Below are 23,852 nucleotides of genomic sequence, written 5' to 3' on the forward strand. Positions count from 1 at the left end.
CCCATCCGACGGACGGTGTACTGCACAACTAGTATAATCCACATTACACGCAGGGATTGAATTTTACCGAGATTTGGATGTGGAAGGCCAGTACACTGCCTCACCACTCCAGTTAAGCCTTTATTTGCAATTTTCAGGATGGAACTCATCATAAAGACATGTAAAGCAAAGTGATTTGCGGCACCACGAACAAGCAGAAAAGGCTGATCTATCGGAATGTTGAACGCGTGGTTCGCAGCTAATATAATTTTTATCGATGAGCAGCTCCCAGCAATAGTGCCACGCACACGTTAACTCATCCGTAGGAATATCCAAGGATAGAGTCTCTATGTTCAAAAGAAGTGTGTACCCCTAACGTATCAAAGCGATTAAACCAAAGGAAAATATCACTTGACACACTGTATCTTATGTACATTCACTCCAAGATGGCTCTCTGCCTAACAATCTACTATTTATCTCTCCTCACCATAGTATCAAATCAGCAAAAAAAAATCAAAACAAAAACAAACATGCTCACAGACAAATAAAACATAACAAATGAACTCAAAAACAGAAAACAAACCAAACACATACAAAAGTGATTCCGGTCATAAATACACATACATCACCCCTTTCCGCTCTTGCCCGTCGGCCGCGAAAAAGGGAAAAAATTTGCAAAACTTTCCCCAATTATTCGATTCTTCTATTACAGGTTAATCAAGTACCCACATAAGATTATATGTTTCCGGGAAAATTATTGAACATGCATGTTTGCTTCGAAGCTCGCTGGCACGAGACAATTTTAGGTAAATGTAAATGACGTGTGTTTTCCTTCAAAAATTATGGACAGTCGTTGCAGTTGTGGAAAAAACGCCTTTTCTACTTGTTCGTGGTGCCGCAAATCACTTTGCTTTACATGTCTTTATGATGAGTTCCATCCTGAAAATTGCAAATAAAGGCTTAACTGGAGTGGTGAGGCAGTGTACTGGCCTTCCACATCCAAATCTCGGTAAAGAATTAAGGGGCATTCCTAAATCCAATCCCTGCGTGTAATGTGGATTACACTAGTTGTGCTGTACACCGTCCGTCGGATGGGACGTTAAGCCGTGGTCCCCTTGGCGCCTTTCGTTAAGAGCAGGCTAATGCCGACGCCTGGTTTCTATCCACCCTTCATCCTCAGTTCCTAATCCCAAGCTGATCCATCCCTGATTTAAATATTTTAAAAAACTTTTAAAAATATATTCCATAGTAGTAACGAAGATAAGAAAACGAACTTTAAAAATTTAAACAATAAAATTCTTAAAAATTAACACAAAAAAAAGTTCCCTGAGCGAGCATCGATCTCGCTACCTTCACCTCCACAGGTGGACACCGTACCCACTGGGCTGTCACCCTATTGTTTAACATGGGTGTTCAAAACAGGTTATATAGCGTACTTTCATTTTTAACGATTTTTAATTGCTTTTTTCTCGGAATTTTACGAGAAGTGCGTCGTCTCGCTTCGGCATATTACATTTGTACCCATAAACTACCGATTCGCAAAATTTAAGCTCGATCGGCGATGCGAAGGTCGTGTATTCCCCTTGTTAGATTCGTGCAAATACGGTAATAGGAAACCACCCTATTAGAGGAAGAGGTATGTGGGTCAAAGCGCTGGGCTACAAGATGAGAAGGGAAACATAATTCACAGGGTCGCATGGCGAAGCAACAGTGATATCGACACTTACAGCTCATCGTGGCTGGAAGTCTGAATAATGTTATGTAAATGGTTGATTCAGAGCAAGCCAATTATAGCCACGCATTTTGAAACGTGATAAAACGCCATAATACGTTTTTCAGGAAACCGTTGTTTCTCGGATGAAGGACAACCCCTGACAAACTTGTTTAGTCTTGGTTTCTGAAATCATAAACGTTTTTTGCACAAAACAAAACAATTTTTCCAAAAACAAACATTTGTAGTGGGAATATGATGTCTGGAATTGTTAATGCTTATATTATGCGCAATAAGTACAGTATTATCGCTCATTAAACACGCATTAAATGCACAATAGAAATTTACAGATGCGCATATAATATTAATTTAAGGTACGAACACAATGTGATTTTAGGGTGCTTTTCCAATTAACATTTCATGCTTTTATCATTGTATATTAAAAGGGACTTTGATATGCAGTTTTGCCACTAGTGTTTTGCTGTAACTTTGTTGATAATATGAACTTCATTGGATTTTGTTGATAATATGAACTTCATTGGATTTGTCTCTCATATTTAGTCATGAAATAATGATTATATAGTCTATTTTTTTGAAATTTGATCCTTCTATGTAAATTTTTATTGCACAAATTTGTTATTTTGTAAAGAAAATTCATGCCAAACGTTAACATGAATTGTCATGATGCAAAAGTAAGTTTTATTTCATTCTTCCTAGGTGATTCTATCGATATGGGTACTGAATACATTGGCAGCATTCTAGAGGAAGCTCTGAAGACAACTTCTTGCCTTCTTGGGCCTGAAACTGACCCAAGAAACATTTACCAAGATGATGGTGACGAGAAGTGTTCCATGTTTCGCATTGAATATTTGGGAGAAGAGAAGCTTACAGATACGAATGACTTGAAATCCATTTGTGATATAAATGATCTTGTTTACATAAATCGCTTATTGCTCCATCTGAGGTGGTCGCTGGACAAGTTCATTGAAGACTACGTTCGGGCGAGCAAGAGGGAAGAAGTGAGTGCGGAACATGACCAAGATATCTGTGCCTGGTACTTTGTTTACGAAGATCGCAACGTCTTCGAAGAAGAGGATGCGAAGGCTTTTGGAACCAGTCTCACCGAATTGGATGATATCCCATATGCTGACGGTGCAAAAGGAGTCACGTAAGTATCCACTAATTAATAGAATACATATATTAATACTAGTGATGGGTCGATTCCAAAATTTTATCGATTCCGATCCCGATTCCGATTCTGACATTTCTATTCCGATTCTACCAATACCTATTCCATCGATTCTGATGCCATAGGCTCCAAGAAAAATATGACTTAATTCCAGGCAACAAGAAAACCACTTTTAAAGATATCACTCTGTAAAAGAGTCAGTTGACAAAAGCATCTTTCATATCATCACTATGTAATTAAAATACAATAGCTGAATTTCAAAACAGAAAATACCTGAAAAGTGGTGTTACATGATAGGTATTACTTTAGAATATTGGCACTCATAATATGACGACATGTACCACAATCATGATTGTGCTACAGATGAATAAAGATTTATTATTATTTTTATTATGTCGACCATATATATGTATCCAAATTACAAGGGAGAGCCCTGAGTACATAAATTTTCATAGCTGTTATAAAGATTACATACTACATATATGAATCATCTACCTAATATTTGGCCCTTTCAAATTCTCAAGCAGAAAAACCAATTATTCTACATGCTCAGCCAGCAGGTTTTGACGTCGTCATGTTTCAGTATTACTGCCTGCAGAAAATTGCCTTTTGCTACACACTTGTATGATTGGGCAAGTACTTTCCTACCAAAATTGCCAGATTATGGAGACTTTGGAATTTTTATTATAAATTATATCAACGATTTTTTTGGATCTTGAATCTTCTTGGAATTCAAGTAGACAAAGCGAACTAACTAAAGAACTAAACTTAAGTTTTGTAGATCTAAAAAAACTCTATACTTCTCACTTCATTTAATCAACCTTAACACGTTGCGGACCGGGTATTTAATTCCAATCTCATCGGGTAGGACCGGGCATTTAAAGGAGCTTTAACCTAAATGACACTGATTCACGAAAACACTCATAAAATCTTTACTTTTTAACGTATTTTAATAAAATTTGAAGCGTTTTACTTACCAGAGGTGTTAGTACTTAGTTTTTGTATGGTATTTGGTGAAACATGCTCCTTTGTGCAGGGGAACCTTGCAGAATCCACAGATATACCGAGTTTCCTTCCTAAGTTTATTAGCAGAACAAACTCGACACATCCGCGATGGATATTTCTTCTTCCCATGCCCCACTATCTTCTCTAGAGTGTGTTTCATCATTCCCCCTGCTAGCCTTGCTGGGTTATCCTGCCTAGGCGCTCGCTGAGTCGGCCTTCCTATATCGCCCTCTGTGTCATCATCGCTGGAAGACGCACTTCTTCCCTCCTCACATTTAGCCCAGCCCTTGGCTACTTCCAAAACAAATTTTTTGAAGGTCAAACGGGTAGATGTGTTCAATGTTTTGTATACCACAAAAGAGTTAAATAGGGCACAGTTGATCAACCACAACACCACTTTTTTTGTCCACTTCATAGTTTTTCTAAGTACTGAAAAGTAAGCCAAGTACATATCAGCTTTATCTACACCTCCCATGTACTTATTGTACTCCAAAATACAAATCGGTTTTTTCTGTATATGCCCCGTCCATCTGTTTCGCTTTCCTTCGCCCATATTCGAGTTGTGGATTGTGGAAATCATCCTCACCTCCCTCTTGTCCTTCCACGCAAGCAGCAGAACTTCCCCCCGTCTACAGAATGTGTAGTCACCTTTCTTCATACTTTTTATTTCATGCCTAAATTCAGTGGGAAGCCCCCTGTTGGCACGAATGGTTCCACAAACTCGAGTTTTTTTCGCTAGAAGATTTTCAGCTATTTGTACGCTATTGTAATAATTATCTTGGAACACATGATGCCAACGGTGTAAATACGGATCTAAAAGGGTCGATATGGTTTCCTCTAATTTTTTTCCTTCAGCTGTGTATATTTCTATGTTGCAAATATAACCACTTTCACTCTCACACACCATTCGCACCAATAATCCGTACTTCACCAATTTCCCTGGATTGTATGTTCTAAATCTCAATCTTCCCCTCCAAGGTATTACTCCTTCGTCTAGAGAGAGATCACGTTTAGGCATATACACAGTTTTAAATTTTTCTAAGAAATATGATAGTATTGGTCTAATTTTATGTAGCCTATCGGAAGATTCAGAATTTGATTGATTATCACTGAAATGCCAAGAATTCCAAATTTGTTCAAATCTGTTCCTGCTGAGCAAATTACTAAAAATCGGTGTATTGATAAATTCATCAGTGCTCCAATATTCCTTGATTGAATCTTTCCTGACTTTTCCCATCAAAATTATAATAGCCAAAAATACTTTCATCTCTCCCACCGTTACATTTTTCCACTTCCCAGTTTTCTGCGAGGACTTGTATCTGCCTTCGTTCTGCATTCGATACAAATTGGTCTCATTACACATCATTTCGAGAAGATCATCCCCAAAAAACATTTTTGCCACTTCTAAAACACATTCACAATTATCAGGAGCATTGATGATTCCTGCCACTCCCTGAAAATCTTCCAAACTTCTTGGAAGGTCAATTTTATTCCATGTCACCGAGGTGTCTTTCACTAAGCTACCATCGCTATCACTTGCATCCGAGTCACTATCATCAGTGTAAACTAACTGTGCAGCTTTTCTTTTATGTTGTCTTCCACCAATATCAAAACCAATTTCACTATCTGAGCTCTCACACTCGTCTACACAATCATCTGGCACGTCTGATAATGCATCCACACAAAGTTCTTCATATATATCCTTCTCCGTCATTCCGCAAGCACCACCACTAGTTGACGCCATTACTATAAATAAGGTCGTATTGTTTTTGGAGAAATTTTTCGGTTGACAAGATACGCAGGAATTATTGCTGGAAATTAATGAAATTTACGAAGATTGCGTATGCGTGCACTTTCATAGGGTAAACGTACACCAACTTTCATCCAAGGAAATGATTCCTCACTAAACTACGTGACTTCAGATCTCTAACGAAGAGAGTAAAGAACACAAGAACGTCCCAAAGAAGACTAATATGCATTCTTAGCAAAGGGAAACATTAGAGACTAACAAAGATAAGCGTTGTGGCCATCTGGTCCTTTTCTATCATGGACGGAAAGATAGGGTCCCGCTGAAATGACCCTCATAGTCCTTGGCCCTCGAGACTCGTTGATGTGTTTACGTTGAGCGCTGGAGATAGGATGTCTTGTGAGAATCCAGACCATGGCGCGTGTGAAAGACAGCCGAATGCACCCAGAGGTGAAATATACATTATTCACTTTGCGCCATTCATTATAATGTATGGCGCAAAGTAGGCGATGAGAGAATTACCGACAATAGATTTTGTTGGAGCCAAAAGAAAAGGACCGAAGAAATCCAACCAAAATTATTCCTTATCATCTAAAATATAATAATTCGTAATTTCAGAACATTGTAGAATTTAAAGAGTTGCTGTTATAGAAAAATGAATGTTTGATCGAGTTTTTTTCACACGTTACGGCTTAGTGACATTCTGATCCTATGCATTAGTTAACTCTAAAAGTGGATTACGTTCATCGAAAAAATATTAATAAATTTATAATTTGAATGTTATAAAACTAATCTAAATCAATGAAAGCACATTCTGAAATACACCAGAAGCAAATGCGAACATAAGTAACAAATATTAAAAGAAGCAGAGTAAGTTTTATTATCACATGCGAAAACACGGAAATCTCCGTGGCCGGTCCTCAGCGTTCGGCACGCAAAACACGGAGATCTCCGTGAGCGGTCCGCAACGTGTTAAAATCTCTTCCTTTTTTTAAGTTCAAGAAAGAAACTAAACGCTACAAATGAATATCACATCAGACGGACGCAGTAATAAAAATGGCTAAAAGAGCCTTGTGGTGTGAAAACTCCCCCTACTGTGCGACTCACCTCGGCGAAGTTGGAAAGGGAAAAAGGGTATCGGTTGTTGCCTTTCACGGAAACAGTTCATTTTTCTCCCTCTTAAGGAGGAACCTGCGCTTCGAAGTACTCTTTTCATATGATAAAAATTTTATGTTTTAATGAGTTGATTCTGGTTTAAAATGCTTTTTTATAATTATTTAGTACTATTAAAAAGAAATTATGGTAAGATATCGTTGTAAACTTGCAAAAAGAAACTTAAACACTCATAATGTAAACTAAAGGTTATATTGACCTCAGCAGCAGCAGTTATTACTTTAGCATTTTAATTCAAGAATAATTAATGAATTGATGATAAAGAAAAAATATTTTCTGGTGAAAAATATCTCAAAATGTGAATATAAGGTTTAATTTAGCGATATAATGCGATGAAAATTTAAGGCATAAATGTTTGGCAACATTGAAATTGGTAAACAGTTGACTGTGACATAGCAACGCGCCCTGTGGTATCTTGCTAAGCTTGATTAAACGTGGTGTATATCATCTTCGAGTGTTGAGGTTTTCAAGAGCGTTTCTTTATGCATAAGTTATTGCGTCCATCATTTTTATTTTTTCACCCTTCATTTCAACCATTTGTTCGTGATCTCATTCATCTACATCCCTTCACATTTTTCACTATCGCTCATCTTTGCCATCATCATTTTGTCAACGATAGAATCCATTCTACGCAATGGATAATCTCCAAGCTCGTAACGAGGGCAGATTTGCTAAAGCAAAGAAAGCCAAACGATTTGAAAACCTGAAGATTTGCTCGGCGCGGGAGAAGTCAGAAGTTTCCGGTGTCAACAACATCATAGTTAGGAAGCAGAATTGTTGATGTGATGTTCCTCGCGCAGCAACTGATTTGCTCGGGCTGTGATAATGTTTTATCACTCCTGGATATATTGTCGGAGAGTGTAATTGGTCTTGCCAGCAAATGGCCAATCAGTTGCAGGCAATGTGATATTGATAAATATGTTTGTACCTCAAAAAGTACTACCAATCCAGAGACTAATCACATGTCCTATAGCATCAATATAAAGGCTGCTTTAGGTAAGATAATGAAATATTTTGACTATGAAGGTGCTTCATTGTTTCCTTAAGCTGTATAAAATAGACAATTTCTATGATTTTAACTAATCCTTTTGTTTTAATATGCTGTTAATAATCAGGTATGCTTGATGCTTGCATTGGCCCTACTCATGCCAACGCCTTCCTTACCTGCCTTAATGTGCCTGCCGTAACCGAGTCGCTGTTAAAAAGAAGTGAAAGGATAGTTGGGCCTGCTATTGAAGATGTTGCGAACAAGAGCTGCATACTATCATCTACACTTGAAAAAACATTGGAGGCATCTATAACTCAAGGTATTCTTTGATATGATTATTTGAATGCCCATTTCTTTGGGTATTTATTTCATTCAATGTTTTAATAAGCTTTTCTTATTGTTCTAGAATCTCTGGAATCAAATGAACTGGCGTTACCTCTTGTTGGTGACGAAACATCAATCGAGGGAGAGTAAGTATAAACGAAAAATCATTTTTACTAGTATTGGTCTCCATTCTTGTTCTATATCGTAAAACATTGCCGAAAGTGTGGTAAATTTGCTGAGAGTTAAGCAGTGGATAAACATTTTGCACACTACACACAAACTTCTTTCACTGCGCATTGTACCAATAAGATGTAACCATAATAATAATAATAATAATAGATGCATTTATTCAGGTGAGGTTGAGGCTAGTCCCCTCTTCCATCTAAACCTTGAATATGAATAGCATAAATAGGTCTATGATAAGGTGAGGTATAGGTGTGAAACTTCTAACTTCATTAGAAGCACTTAATATTATAAGAAATTAAGTAAAGTACTTCTCACAATGACTTTTTTGGAGTAAAAAAATAACTGCCATTGAATATTTCATTTTGAAGACATTGCATTTGGTTAGAATTGTTGTTATAACCTTGTGTTAATTGGGGAATCAGATTCCTTACCAATCTTATCTGAAGTGACATAAGGATATGTGTCCAGGCTGTTAATGAGTTTCATGTATGGTTTATTGTGGATTGGGAACAGTAATACATATTTACAATGTCACTTACGCTGATGACACCAATTTTTTTATTTCATCACCAAATGCTAAATTATTAATTACTGAGGCACAAGTGTTGATTTATAACATTTGTTAGTTGTCATCAATCAACTCTCTGACATTAAATTGAAAATAAACGCCTTTGATGGAGACCTGAATATAATATTAGAGGTCAGCCGTATGAAAGCAACTTTGATGAAGTTTTTGGGTTACAGCATGGGGATATGCAGCACTATAATAGAAAATAGGATATTCGTGTATCCAAGCTAACTTCTAAGTTGCTCTGGTCAGATTTTTTTTTATTTTTGCAATCCTTGTAGACATCAGTTTACATTACCAAAAATCCTCACAATACTCCATGCATATATCTTAAATGTGGCATTTTACATATTATATGCACATGAACCATGACCTAACGGCATTGACTCTTAATAGCCCTTTGGCCTTGGCATTGGATTGTATATTAAATTACCGACTGCCATTACAACTATTGAATGCTATCAGTTATTTAAAAGATGTACGTAGCATGTTCAATACCTTGACTTGTCCTATATTTGTTGGCGCAAATTGCCTGGCAAGTATTATCATTATTATTGCATTCATTACTATTAAGCCTTTCTTTTTTTTTACAGAGGAGCAAGTAATGTGGTATCCCCTGTCCTTGAAACCTCGATAGCTGCGTCCTATGATATGGGATGGCAAAGGAGAGGGAGTGGGAGAAGTAATTCCAGCCTCCCTGGACATGGATGTCTCATTGGCATCCATTCAAAAAATGTTCTCTCTTTTGGAGTGCAGCTTACAAGGCTTGCTCTTACTCTAATGTCGACCACGACTGTCGCAGGAATTGGTCTGGCAGTGCCAAGGCAGTGGAGGCGGATTTGGCAGTAGAGCTTTTGACCACCAGCACTCCTCTGAAGGCAGCTCAAGTAAAGGTGGGAACCATTGCCTGCGATGAAGATTCTCCCACCACAGCCAAAATTAGGAGGGATGTAGGAAATGTGGAAAAGGTGTCCGATATCAACCATGCGAAAAAGAATTTGGGGAATGCATTGTATGGTTTGAGGATGTCACACAAGCAGTTGACTCCAACTGTTATAAAGTGTTTGCAGAGGTGCTTTGGTTATGCGCTACAACAAAATAAGGGAAATCCAGAAAGCCTCAGGAAAGCTACTTTGAATGTTATCCCTCACTCCTTTGACTCTCATGTGGTGTGGCTTTGTTAAAGACCCAGTAGCATATTACCATCGAGGACTTCCCAGGGGATTAGGTTTGGAGGGTGAAACTTTGCGTGCAAGCCTCAACAAAGTTTTTGAGAAATTTGGAAAAATTGCCAATAGTTTGGCTCCTTGTGGCTCTACACAAGGCAATGAAAGCTTCGATGCTATTGTAGCCAGCAAAGCCCCTAAATCCAGGCATTATGGCTCTTCCGAATCTAATGATTACAGAGTCGCAGCAGCAGTTGGCCATAAGAATGTTTGTGTCGGGTATGTGGCAGATGTGAAGAAGTCCCTGATGTTATCTCCAGGGTCCAACACAGATAAGCACAGGCAGTGGCTGGCTAGAAAGCGAATGGGTGTCATGGAGAAGAGGAAGAGTTTGGGCTTCAAGTGAAGGAGACTTTTCAAAAGTCTAAAGGAGGGAGCAATGGTGAAGAGTCGGGAAGCTCGGGAAGGGGAGACATATCGGAGTGGGATGGGATTGGATGGTGATGCCACTCTCATTTCACCTCAAGTGCTTGTTCTGGTCACCAGCGAATATTCTCTTATAACATTTGATGTGGAAACCGCAGACCCGAGTAATTCATCAGAAATTATTCCGGTTGGTGCTGTGGGAGAATCAGAATTCTCTGTATATATTAAACCTTCAGGGCCTATTCCTGAGCAAGTGAGTGAATTGAGTGGGCTGGGAAGTGTGAGGGATGGGGAAATGTGGAGTGGAGGAAAGAAGCTTGTGCACCACTGTGCTGTTGAGGGGCTTCATTCAATTTGTGTCAAAGTCAGAGAGAGGTGCCTTGTTGGTGGGCCATAATGTAAATTTTGATGCAAGGATGATTGTGGCGGCCATCCAGAAGGCCAACTTGCTGGAGGACTTTATGTCGGTTGTGGTGGGGTTTGCAGATAGCTGCCCCATATTTAAAAAGCTTCTCCCTGGTAGACAGTCCTATAGACAGGAATGTCTTGTGAAAGACATTATAGGGGAGTCAGTGTCTTTGGATCCTCATAATGCTCTCAGTGATTCATTAGCACTGAAAAAGCTGATGTCGCATATGGACATAAATAATGAGCGCATTATCAAAGAGAGCTTTTCTCTGGACTCATTTATTCGAAGGCGTGAGTTTTTGGGAAAAAGAAAGTCTTTATTGGTCAGTTTGTCTGTGCTCCAGGATATGGGGATATCCCAATATATGATTGGAAGGATTGCAGATGTAGGACTCAACTTTGGGTGCTTAAGAGAAGTTTATAGGGCAAGTGGTGAGGAAGGTGTCAAAGATTTACATAATTCTTAAAAAAAAGTCACAAAAAGTGTCATGATTGTAAATAAATGGCAAGCTATTATGAAAAAATGTTCTGAATAAAAATTTAAGAGAATATTTTATGGTTTATTCCTTTGGAGAAAATTCCTTTGAAAATGTTCGTGTTGCTCAACCTGCTGTCACAACACCAAATGGTTAGTTGTATCCTGTATTTCAACATTTGAATGTACAATATTGCTGTCTTGACCTTGGAGCAAATTCAGGTAATTAGTACATATATTGTAAGATGGTGTAAAGTAAATATTCATTAGGTTGCAGTTTCTATGACTTTTCCTTTAAGATAGCCCCACGCCATAGTGTACTTGATAATTTTTCATATAAATTTGGTACTCCACATTTCTTGGGTGATTGGTGGTGTAATGCACAATTATAACTCAGTTTTAATGTTTAGCCTCAAAGATAACTATATAGTAAAGGATCAATTGTTGAATAATATGTATGTGTCAGTTTAATAGTGTTTTACACGTATCACTAAGGTCTTGTTGGGATATGCATTTCTTAATATTGGCCTAGATATTCATGGGTGTGCGACATAACGTGAACTTAGGAGGGCGTTTACTGACAGAGATAAGAAGCAAATTGTAGGTAAATCTCGTCTAGTGAATGAGAATTATAACAAAATGGAAGTTCGCCCTTGATAATCGTCCGTAGAATTGATTTCCAGTACGTTGAAATAATTGCAATACATTGTTACCATATAGTTCTTAACTTAAGGTGGTTAGTAGTCCATTCATTGAATACTACACCGTATCTACTGAAATAGGGATGTCATAGCTTTTTTCTACGAGGCTTGCGTATGTTTCATTGTTTTCGCATTCCAAAAAAACTATTTTCATGAGCCAGATAACATATTTAAGCTATTGTATGATTTGCCATTCCATATCATCAAAAATTTTACAATTACGGAATAATTAATGTCTTTGGCTTCAGTGCATCATTAACCCTTATAGTGCCAGCCGGCCGATCTACCGGCCCGTGTGGTTTGTGCGAAGAATGCCACGGGCCGATCTATCGGCCGGGTGTATTAAAATTAATTTAAAAATTAAATGTTTTTCCCAAGTTGCACAGAAGAGATAACAACATAGGTGAACTTTTTAATCAATGACGTAAGTATTAGAAGTTTAAATTTAAAAAATAGCTCCAACACATTCAATATTCATATTAGAATTTTTATAAATTTTTAAGTAAAATCGTGCAAATTCATCAAATGAGCCCTGGCATTCTTCGCATATACAAGGTAAAAAAGGCTGGCACAAAAAGGGTTGAAAGAACGTTTCGAGATGAACTGAATATTCGTTTAATGAATTCGTAAAAAAAAATTGCTCAGAAAAATCCAACGAACTGGAATTACGCAGCAGCCGACAGGTGCAATATCGCTCTTCATATTTTACCTCCGTATACTTTGCAATGTTGCCACTACCTCCGCAGCATAATGGCAGCTCACTCTGCAGAAAACCGGAAGTATCTTCTTTAAACTTAAATACCGGCGCTAACATATCGGTAACCCCTTCTAAAAAAATATATATATTGGGCATCGATGTCTATTCTGTGCTGTGCTAGTTTTTCAACGATATATTTCGGGCCAAATTTGAGATAAAAAATGTTTTATAAGGGAAGGTCATCATTCTCCCATAAAGACATGTATTTCTAGGTGAAAATCCGTCATTTTCAAATCCATTAATCTTTTTTAAATGGCCGATGACATATTAATATTTTTTCACCATTCGATAGAAAAAATAATGAGCAACAAAATATATAAAAATAAGGGGAGGTTTTCAAGCATGCTTGAAATGATGGTTCCTCCTTAAGCATGCTGACGTAATCTCTTCACTTTACTTCAATACCCAGGGCATATTTCTTATGCGAGGGATAGTTCCGAAAAATATCCTATCTTTAGTATTTTTACTCAAGTAATGCGCTAAATGTTCAAGTCGATCTAAACATAATCCTTTTTAACATCCTCAGTTTAGTGTTTTAAGTCAATGAAGACGATTATCCATGCTTTAAATGACGATTTTCAAGACTAATGTTTTAAAAAACTTGAAAAATCAGCCTCAGTTGCCAAGCCTAGAGTTCCACGGCATATAGCTGAGCTTTGATGCGCGATTGAAAAATCGCTCTTATTTCCTTCGTCGCTGACTTTTTTTTTCCAAGATTTCTAATTAGTACTCTTTAGAAATCCCTACTTTATATTGTGGTTAAAATTTTCCGAGTTATATTTTTCATAAACGAAAGATAATGTCTACTTTATGTCAAATTTCACGTGAAAAACGGGTCGGCCATTTTGCATCGTAAAACCAGACAGATGAGAGTCAAAATCTTCAAAAGTCATTGAAAGGCAACAGGAATCAAAGTAGCTGACATCTGGTGGCCAATTTCAGAAATGAGACATGGAGGATCGGCCGGTTTGTTTACTAATGCTACAGCCTAGCGGTGTGCGAAACGGATGTGTTTTCAGCAATTTTGTGAAGCGAATACTGATGTATATGGTAAATCTCAGTTGTGAATAATGGATGAAGTAATTTTCTCCACATCTGACGTTTTGGAGTTCAATAGAGACATCAAGAGGTCCCTCGTTGAGGGCTATGAGGTGGAATGCTGTAACCTGTCATGGTTGAAGCACTGTTGGAGTATTTGGTTCTTGCAATGGGCTTTAGCATACAAACAAGCGTTATTAATGGCATGTCACACGAGATACAAGCTTTTCAGAAGAAAATTGGTGCTACTTTTTCCGTTTTCGTGTGTATTGTTTGACGATTTTATCCACCATCATTACAAGAGATATATCATTATTAAAATCATCAAACAATATGATAGGCATCTACTCACATAAGCCATCCGTCCTCAATAATCTATTCTTCTTAAGGGAATTCGACGTCGGTGTGGTCGTGAGTGGAATTCCCCTTGCATTGGCGTTTTGACTGCTATGTGGAGTCACTCGACTCTCATCGGCTAGCGAAGATCGATGGGGAAGTGGCGAGACGGGTCGCGCGAGGGTCTCCGTGCCTCGGCCCCGGAATTTTGGCCATTTGGGCAAAGCGACTCGAGAAATCCTTTAACCCAACGAAGCACGCAGGCCTTAGAAACGTCGGAGTTTCGCACCGCATCGTATTCGGAAGAGCAGGGCCTAGTTATTGAATGAGAAAGAGACATGTTTTAAGGGCCGACCCGGTTTTGACGGGCCCCCGGGCGGAAGATGTCCCGGCGATCGTGGGGGGGATCGCCTGGGAAAAGTTTGTGCGACTTTGGGAGAAACTACTTGTCTCAAACAGACTTAGTCCCGGCAATTGGTGGGTAGTCGGCCGGGAATATTCATATAATTCTCAGTTGTCGCGATTCGAATCATTTCCCCAACCTTAACTTTCCTGGCTTATTGGATATCTGAAAATTCATTGATAGTTATTGCAAGTTTGTTCAACCTTCTTTCCGTCTGCATCTCATCCTCTGACACCTCCATACTTACGCGAACAATTTTTAAGTAGGCATTAAATGATACAATGAAGGTGTCATGCCTTCATATGTTTCTCTATGACCCATTCTTGTTTTTTTTCTTAAATAAAACTAGCATGCTAGCTCACTCTTGCCCATTCTCATGACGTGCTCCCACTTCTTTCCCAAATTAGGGGTGTTGCGGAATCTATGTAGAGAGATAGCTTTTGTCTCACACTGGTCGGTGCAATCATAAACACCGCACATTTTGTTGCTCATGAACTTTTCCTTCTAAGTTTTTCATCATAATGCCATTGATATTCGGCTAAACGGTATAGTGCTGGCCGGCTAACGTTTCACACGAACAAGCGTACTAATGCATCCGATCCTCCATATTCGGCCATGACACCTAATTTAGTGCTGTCACCTGGATTCCCTTCCAGATGCAATTGTCAATAAGAACAATGACGCTTTCAATAAGAACATAAAACTCGGGTATTCGCAGGTTATCGTTCCACACAAACAAACGTACTAAAGTGGGCGAACCTCCCTATTCGGCCATGACACCTAACTTAGTGCTGCCACCTGGATTTCCTTCCATTTGCCAATAGGCACAGCACCAGATCAAAGGAATATTGCGTTTATTCCATAAAACTCATACCAAAAATGATATCTCGCGTGGCATTGAAAAATTGGTCATGTTTGGGCCTCTGTATCTCACTAAAGGTTCGTATACTATATGTAAAATGGCATATAAATCTATATCTGGTAATGATTTATGATTATTTACACTAGGTTTCTAGCCTCTATCCCCAAAAATGTCATTTTGGACTTTATTCCAGCTTTTTTCGATTTCGGACCAGTGTGCACCGGGTAGAAAGACAATCGACCGCCACGGCTGGCATAAAGGTATTCGGCGCCCACGTCGGCAACTATAGTGTATTCAGCAAGCCGAAACTACCAGGTCAAGGCATTAAAATGACTTGTCGGCTTTAAAAACTGCATTATTACATGAGTTTCATGATAGCGCTTCCTGTCGGCAGATTGCTGGACCTACTAGCCTCGATAGCTCTGTAACCTTAATTACTCGACTCGACATTCGTAATGCTACTCGAAACGCTCGAGTCGAGTACCAACTACTCGATCGACTTGAATTTTCGAGTACTCGTACATCCCAAGAAGATATGTATTTTGTCATTACGATTACGTGGCGTGAAAATTCATATGACTGTTGGAAACGCGGTCGTATATTTTGTTGTTTGAAGTACTACTGGAATCGGAATCGATTTTTCACCTTGGCAAGTACTCGTTTTCGATTCCGGTTCTTGGTCGAGAATTGAGGAATCAAAGAATCGAGGAATCGAACCGACCCATCACTAATTAATACTAATTAATTAAGCTTAGAAAATGAGTCCAGTCACAATCAAATAAGTTCCAAGTCAAAGGTATTCAATATAATGCTTTAGATGATACATCCAAAGAGCTTATTACACATGTAAAATTGTTAAGAATTGTTTACCAAAAAATACTACTTGCTTCCAGGGAGTGCAATGCTGCCATGGAGATTTTCCTGAATAAGTTTCTGCGGCAGATCCGCTCTACCAATGACAATAGCTTACTCCAGCATGGCGACGCAGGGATTATGCTGCAAAAGCTTGGAGATCGTGCGCTCTGGATGGAACAGGAAAGGATGAAATCCTTAGCTGATATTAAAAGAGAGAACTTACCTGCATTGAAGAGTAGACTCATTGCTGCTTACGGTGCTGACAGCCCCGGGGCCTGCAGTTGGAGAAGGAGGCTCCTGATGCCCACGGACGCTCTCCTCTTCAGGATCGAAAGGGAAGCGTTGACGAAAATAGTTTCCTCTCCAGAAAGCAATGTACTCGAGAATATGGACCGGGTGGCTGTGCCCAATGAGGAATACGTGATGTGGAATCTTGAGGATGATGTATTGGAAGATGCTATCACCAGTTTCAGCAAAAGCAAAATACCGAAACCTCGTGCTCAGAGAAAAGATGTAAGTAAATGCTTACTGCTGTCACCATGCCTACATCTGCGTTTTCCTACATTTTATGGCTAATTTTAGCCATTCGTTACAATTTTTAGAGCGAAGTTTACCAATGAATTTTCTATCTGGATACATCATGAATGCTCCTTCATATTTGTGTGACTAATCGTATTTTAACCCTTACATGCTCAAGGTGCCGATATATCCATGTAATAAAGTTTGTTGATAATACATTTAGTTTAACTTTTACACTGAGGATCATAAGAATTTTTATCACTTGTGATGAAGTGGATGGTATTTCTTCTAGTATATTTATTGTCAGACATTGTTACGGTCCCGGTGCATTCCAATTTATGTAACACCGCCCATCCTCATTTTCTCCTCTCTCTCTCTCTCTCTCTCTGTTTACTCTGTGGAGTGAGAGAGTGTAAATGGGTTGTAATTAGAGATGGGTCAAAAAGAACCGAACTGCCAAAACGAACTGTTCACTGAAATGAACCGGTTCGAAAATGAACCGTTCTCTAAAACACCCTGTTCACTGTTCATGTCGGCACTGCACAATTGCGGCGTACTCGGTATAGTAGGTATGATCATCAAGAGGCATTTCGAACTGCAGCTTACTCGAGCAAGTGCGTTGTGGGTACAACAGATGGCGGTTACGAGGGAGGCCATCCAAGGCCGCCGAAGTGCGTCGTTTACGACCGAGCCCCTCCCCTTCTTTCCCTACCATTCCCCTCCGTCGACGAAAACGAACGGGACTGAACAGTTCGTTCTAATTAATATTTGAACTGATATTTAAAATATCAGTTCTTTCGAACCGTTCGAAATATTAGATCAAATATTAGTTTCCTCGGGGCGTTCAGTTGGGATATCGCGTTCATTGTGATTTCGTATTTTGAACATTTGTGGATTTGTGGATGCATCTCCAAAAATGTTGTTTAAAACGCGATTCATGAACTTAAGAAACAATTAAAGTCTTTGGACTTGGTTTTTTCAAAAAGTCTCAAAAGTCAAAGTTTCTTATAAAAGGAGCATTTTAAAACTTTTCTCGTGCTAGATATGCAAATAACATCTGGCACTGACTTGATATGTGAATATTAATTCTGGCTTATTCTAAAGTGGACAGCAGATATTTTCTTGCGCATGGATAACCCAGTAGAGGCTCGGGGCAGAACTTGCTTGAAATTACCACAACACTCTCCACAAACCTTACGATACCACACCAAGCTTTCATGTACTCTAAACGCATGATAAACAATATTTTCTACCGAATTACCCTACCTGTTCATTATGAACCGATATTTTGAACTGTTCTTTTTACTGAACAGGATCAAAGTGAACGGTTCATAAAAATGAACAGGTTAACCCACCTCTAGTTGTAATAGTGAATTGAGCCTCCGATGGCCTTATCCAATTCCTACTTGTTTGACAGCAGAGTACCCATTTGTGCTATGAGTGGTCCCATTATTTCCCCTTCCCCTCATTTCAACAGTAATAACGACTCTTTCGCCTTGGCACAAAAATAAAAACCGCAAGTGAACCGAGAAAAGAGCTCTCTCGAAAATAATTTGAAAGTGCTCAAGAGTGGAGTGGAGAAGAGACAGGCCCACAGACGAAAACAATCAGCCATTTCAAGAGGGGAAAAGAAGAGAGGAAAGCCGGATATACTACTATGCCTAGGTCTCGGAGTGGTTGAAATGAAAGTTAGCAGATAGCAAATATTTAACGAGTTTCGGCTCACAAAGGCGTCATCTGGTGTAAGAAACTGTAATGCATGAGAAAATTACAGGTATCCCCCGAGTTACGTATGTCTCGACTAGGTGAATAAGTTTTTATTTGAAAGTGCTTCTGTCTTTTCTTTTTGGAATTGACGTCTTCTTGAAGAATTTTTTCTTCTATTCATGAAAAAACATGGTTATAAAAAAATTTATTGCGGTTATATTGTGATACCAGTAAGTTTTTCAGTATACAGGCATCCCCCGAGTTACGTATGTCTCGACTTACGTAAATCCGTACTTACGTAAGCGATAGCCGTATTTCAAATGTTTACGTTAATTTTCGAATGCGAGCGCGAAGAAGTAGATATTCGCTCGTACAACCTATGGTAGAAAAAATATCGAATAGTTATAGAGTTTTTTACGTGCTAAAAATAACAAAGTGACCCATTTTTGTCATTCCTCGAAGGAAATTTCATTAATTTCTGTAGAAAAATCACTTATAAATCCCAAAACAATAATCAACGTGAAAATTTGCAGTTCTAGCGATGGATGTGGTGGCGTATGTGGTTGCGCTCATTCCTGTACGATACAACTTGTTATACAGCAATCTCTGAAGCGCCAACGCAAAGGTTCGACTTACGTAAATTTCGACTTACGCATAGTCTGCCGGAACGCATCTCTTACGTAACTCGGGGGATGCCTGTACCTACTTATGTTTAAGAAAGGGGGGGGAGAGAGGATTTGCCAAGTTTGGGGAAGAATTTATAGACCGACGTACAGTTTGGAGACGGTGAGAAAACACGCAACTAAAATGATAAAATAGATCCCGGGAAAATCCAGGGATATAAGAAGGATTTTATTATTAAATCTAGAGGAATGACTTTGGAGAAGAAACCACCGAGATGGTAAGGACAAAGGGTGGAGGGGGATTGAAAGGGTAGGTGGAGAGAGAGGCCGCATGCCAATAGAAACGGTGGAGAGAATTTCCCGAAAGAGTGACTGAGGAAGGAGTGAGGATAGGATAAGCAGATGTATGCGGAAGGAATCGAAGGTGGAAGAAAATATTCTACGCAATACGGAGGAAGTGGTTGGGTTGACTAAAATACCGTATTTGCACAAATCTAAGACAAGATTTTTTTCCCTCGCAACTCCTGCGGAAAAGATGGTTCGCTTTAGAATTGGATGCAAAATTTTTTACGTCAAGCGGGTTGCATTATTTGCATCGGAAAAATTATGGACACCTGAGGTTGCCACCTAATAGCAATGCGACGAAAAATCAGCGTCAAAAATAGCTTAACAGTAATTTAGCATATTTAATTTTGCGTTCAGGTAAAAAAAAATCCATTTTTGGGCAGCAGGCAAGGATTCGGCGTGTGCCGATCAGTCGCTGGGTGCACTTCTGCCGTGTCCGCGAGATTGCCTCCTATACCCTCGGTTCGGCTCCATTCAAGTTAAAGCTCTATCAACTCACAAAATGTTCGTGTGATTGGTTACAATTTACCTAAATTGAAACGTTAAAGCCTTGATGCCGTCGCGGAATAAACTGCTACAAAGTCGCTGCATTTTTCTCAGAGCAACAGTAAGAAGGCAACATGATTTGCCTCGATGATTAGAGAAATCAATTTACGAGAATGGGGGGTCCTCTTAGAATCGTGTTCGTCTGAGATTCGTGCAAATACGGTACCCTGTAGAGGTGTAAGTCAGTTGGTGCCTCAAGGGTTCTAGGGATAGCCAGACCACAGATTTGCCGTCGAGTTGATGTCCCTTTGCAGGGATGACTTTTTTGGACCAGATCGGAACATGAATTTGATTGAACGATTGAATGAATTTGTTTACGCCTCCTTCCCTTCGTGCGTTTCTTCTGTGTCATTGCTAGCTTCGTTAACGTTTGCCCCTAGCATATCTTTCTGTTTTTTCCGGTCTTGGATTCATCACTTTCATTTCTGTAACGTCAGAAGAGGACCTTCCATTTCAATCCAATAAGTTCTCTCACACATGCTCGTAGCTCAGTTCAAAGCCTTTCTCCACGTCCGTTGGATGGAAAAGGAATAGTCATTGTTTGTTTTCCATTGATAAAAGGACAAATGTTAAGAAATGTGAGAGCATGATTGAATTTTGATACCAAAAATTTTATTTTTTGGTCTTTTTCTCATTTTAAGAAATTCACAAGAGTTTATGCTTCAACATTATATTCTGTGAGCCATTTTCTGGGTGTTTTGGAGGGGGTGACCTATCACCAGCACGCCATAGGTACCTGCAATCCTAGATGAAGATGCCATTTCCTGGATAAGAGAACATTTCAGAGATCGCGAGCAGAGATTAGTATTAGACAATGCATTGTACTTTAGGAATGTAGTTTACCTAATTCAATGCAAACACTGTCCCTCCTTTTACATAGGCAAATCCTCAACTCCCCTTAACCTTAGAATCAATAACCACAGGGCATCATGCACTTCCTCTGACTTTGCGTCCTTCCCGGTGGCGAAACATGCGGCCACTCATCAGCGTCAATTCAATGATTGCTACAATGTATCAGTTTTAGCCTCCCTTCCCCCCACAGACCACCCACTCAAACTTAATTCCATCAAATTAACTTACACAATTCAAAGCATTTCTTCCTCCCGGCCTAAATATCAACCGATAATCCCTTAATTGCCTCAGCTCACTCTTCCCCCCCCCCTCTTTGGACCCTACCTCCCCTCTATTTCCCCTTCCCTCTGCTATCCTTTACCTACATTCTTTTACCTAACTCCGAGGAAGGTGGTAATGCCACCGAAAATTCAGCTAGTTTTGTGAGTTTTTTATCTTTGTGTGTTCTTGTGTGTCCTACTGCCCATCCTTTGGTTTTTTATGTTATTTACCTTGCCGAGGAACATTTCAAAGTCTATATACAATTGAAGTATTCCAAGAAGTTTAAACTCCTTGTTAATGGCTAGGATTGTTTCTTTTAAACATTACAATTTAACCTAATTTTTAAAAAATGTAGTTGAAAACTCCGTTAATCTTTTAATGTTTGTGACTCTACCACATGCATATATTGAACCAGGTACTCACGTGCACGAAATAGATGTGTGACATGGATATGCTTATTGCATGTGCGGAGTATGAAAGCTCTTTCAATTGTTTCGATGTTTTTATTCCAAAAGGTTGTCCTTTTGATGCTGTTCCCAGTTCTCTACCTGCTGGACATAGCGACAGATTGTAATGTGGCCTATCAACACTGCAGCCGAGCCAACTACCTTTACTTTGCCCTAACACTCCTGTTTATCTTCGGGCCAGTGCTGGCTGAGATTATCACAAACTTTTTTCGGTAAATATAATCACTATCCAGTTTTGAGCGGTTTGAAAAATGAAAATTTAAGTAATCGATAAAAGTATGGTTCACTATATTATTAAACCTTTCATTCTTATTATAGTTAGCATATAATATTATTTGCTAAATTTAGCGTTTTATACTTATTTTAAGCTGCTATTCTGAATGGAATAGCGTCATGCTATCAGCCGATATCGCAACTGAAGTTGCTATAATATAGCATATTGCAACCCAGATGCAGCACGGTATTCAGAACGGTTGCAATTCTTGTTTTGACTGCACCGGAAGACATAATTCTCAAAATAGCTAAAGCACCGTTGCAATTTGCTATCCTGAACGGCGAATCGCAACCTGTAGGGTTGCAATAATATTTCATGGTCTCTCAGGCCGAGCAATTCTGTATTACAACCCAGAAAACATGCTCATTGCGATGTTGAATTGTTTTTATGAGGTAAAAGTAACCTAATCAAGAATTGAAAAATGGAATAATAGCCAAAAATAAAATGATATCTACTTTATTTTAATTAAATAACCTTAGCATAAGTGGTGAATATTTAATTACAGTAAAACCCCGTATTTGCGTTATCGGAATTTACGTTTTCCCGCAAATTGCAAGTTTTTTTCTGGGTCCCGTCATATTTCCTATCTCTCCAATATAAATAGAACCCTGTATTTACGCCGTTTTTTTTTCGTTTTCCCGCCATGTGCATCACGACGTGCCGCCTAAAAAAAAAATTTTTTTGAGTAGTAAAACAATTAATCGCGTATATCAGTCCATAAAACTGTCTTTTGGCTTCCTTTCGCGCTTTTTTATTTAAAAATCTAAGAGAGAAAGACGTAATGAGAACTATTTTCGGGAAGAATTTGAATGTGGCGGGACAGAACGCCACTAACGTCGGAAAGTTGAACTACGTCATCTCGTTTTCTGTCAGCGGCGAAAAGATTCACGATATGAAAGTAGGTGTTTTGAGCAATCGAGCTATGTATTAATTATAATGCAAGAACTCCTGAAGGAATGTTGACAATAATCATGTAGTCGATAATTTGATACGAGAGTTTGAAAGGGAACCAGACGTGATAAATGCCGGAACTATATAACTTGACCGACAACTGGGATCATTTGCGCTGACTTCATTCAACAGTTGCGTAGCAATTATGGGTTAATTAAATACTTAAAAAAAACTTATTTAAACTTGAATTATCCCATTCAAATAGCAGTGTATCGCAAACTATTGTAAATTTCTAAAATTATGAAGTCCCATGACAGTTTGTACTACGCACTTGATCGCCGAGGAGTAGGTCAGATACTCGTGTGTTGCCGATCGGCAACTCGAGTTACCCTCAACTCGTACGGGAAATAGAATTGATCCTGCTTGAAAATGGAAATTCGAGGTGAAAAACGGACATTTTTAATTGACGAGAAAATTAAAATTATAGAGATAGTTGATTCCCACACCGGAACCCGCATCGATTCAAACGCTGGCGACTCGAATGTTAGGACTGGCAATCCGTTCGGATTCCCAGTCTCAACATTCAATACCGTGGTGAAAAATCGCGATGCCATTGTAAAATATGCAAACCAGTGCGGACATTTATCAAAAAAGAGAATATATGTGAAGAATTCCAGGTAAGAATAAATAGAACGAATCCTAAAAGAGTAGTTTTTAGGTGCAAGATCATCAAATGTCCCAGCAAATGGTGTCATCTAAAGGCCTGTTTACATATAGTACATTAACCCGTACAAGTTAATGTCTAAATTATGAACACGAAAATGCACCGTGTATTCACCCAACTTGTGCGTATATGCACGAACAGAAAATAGAACCTGTTCAAATTTGGTTCATGCATTCATAGTCGGATTTAGAGGGACGTGCCCCCCCAGATGCTTAAAAAAAAGAGACAAAATTTGAATACCGTTATCATAGGAGGATCTATGGGGGGGGAGGGGGCACGTGCCCCCCAGACTTAAAAATATGCAAGATTTTTAATACGGTCCGGTTATCATTGCGTTCGTTTTGTA

At 39.0% G+C, this 23,852-nt stretch overlaps 2 protein-coding genes across 2 annotated transcripts in view; both read left to right on the forward strand.

The window, feature by feature from the left end:
* LOC124170078 overlaps positions 1-23,852 on the forward strand; it is a 119,280-nt gene that overhangs the window by 63,760 nt on the left and 31,668 nt on the right. Inside the window, exons 12-14 of the mRNA XM_046548773.1 lie at positions 2,408-2,858; positions 16,336-16,810; positions 21,666-21,829. Coding sequence (XP_046404729.1) covers positions 2,408-2,858; positions 16,336-16,810; positions 21,666-21,829 — 1,090 coding nt within the window. The remainder of the gene's footprint in view (positions 1-2,407; positions 2,859-16,335; positions 16,811-21,665; positions 21,830-23,852) is intronic.
* On the forward strand, positions 7,916-10,641 carry LOC124170079. Its single transcript, XM_046548774.1, has 3 exons — positions 7,916-8,111; positions 8,199-8,262; positions 9,464-10,641. Exons 1-3 carry the CDS (start codon positions 7,922-7,924, stop codon positions 9,717-9,719), a joined length of 510 nt encoding a protein of 169 aa, XP_046404730.1. The 5' UTR covers positions 7,916-7,921; the 3' UTR covers positions 9,720-10,641.

Source organism: Ischnura elegans, chromosome 13 (assembly GCF_921293095.1).
Source record: "Ischnura elegans chromosome 13, ioIscEleg1.1, whole genome shotgun sequence".
Taxonomy (NCBI): Eukaryota; Metazoa; Arthropoda; class Insecta; order Odonata; family Coenagrionidae; genus Ischnura; species Ischnura elegans.

Coding starts and splice junctions, on each gene's coding strand:
- LOC124170079 (XM_046548774.1), top strand. CDS start 7,922: ATGCTTGATGCTTGCATTGGCCCTACTCATGCCAACGCCTTCCTTACC. Junction 8,112..8,198: donor GGAGGCATCTATAACTCAAG/GTATTCTTTGAT, acceptor TTATTGTTCTAG/AATCTCTGGAATCAAATGAA. Junction 8,263..9,463: donor GAAACATCAATCGAGGGAGA/GTAAGTATAAAC, acceptor TTTTTTTTACAG/AGGAGCAAGTAATGTGGTAT.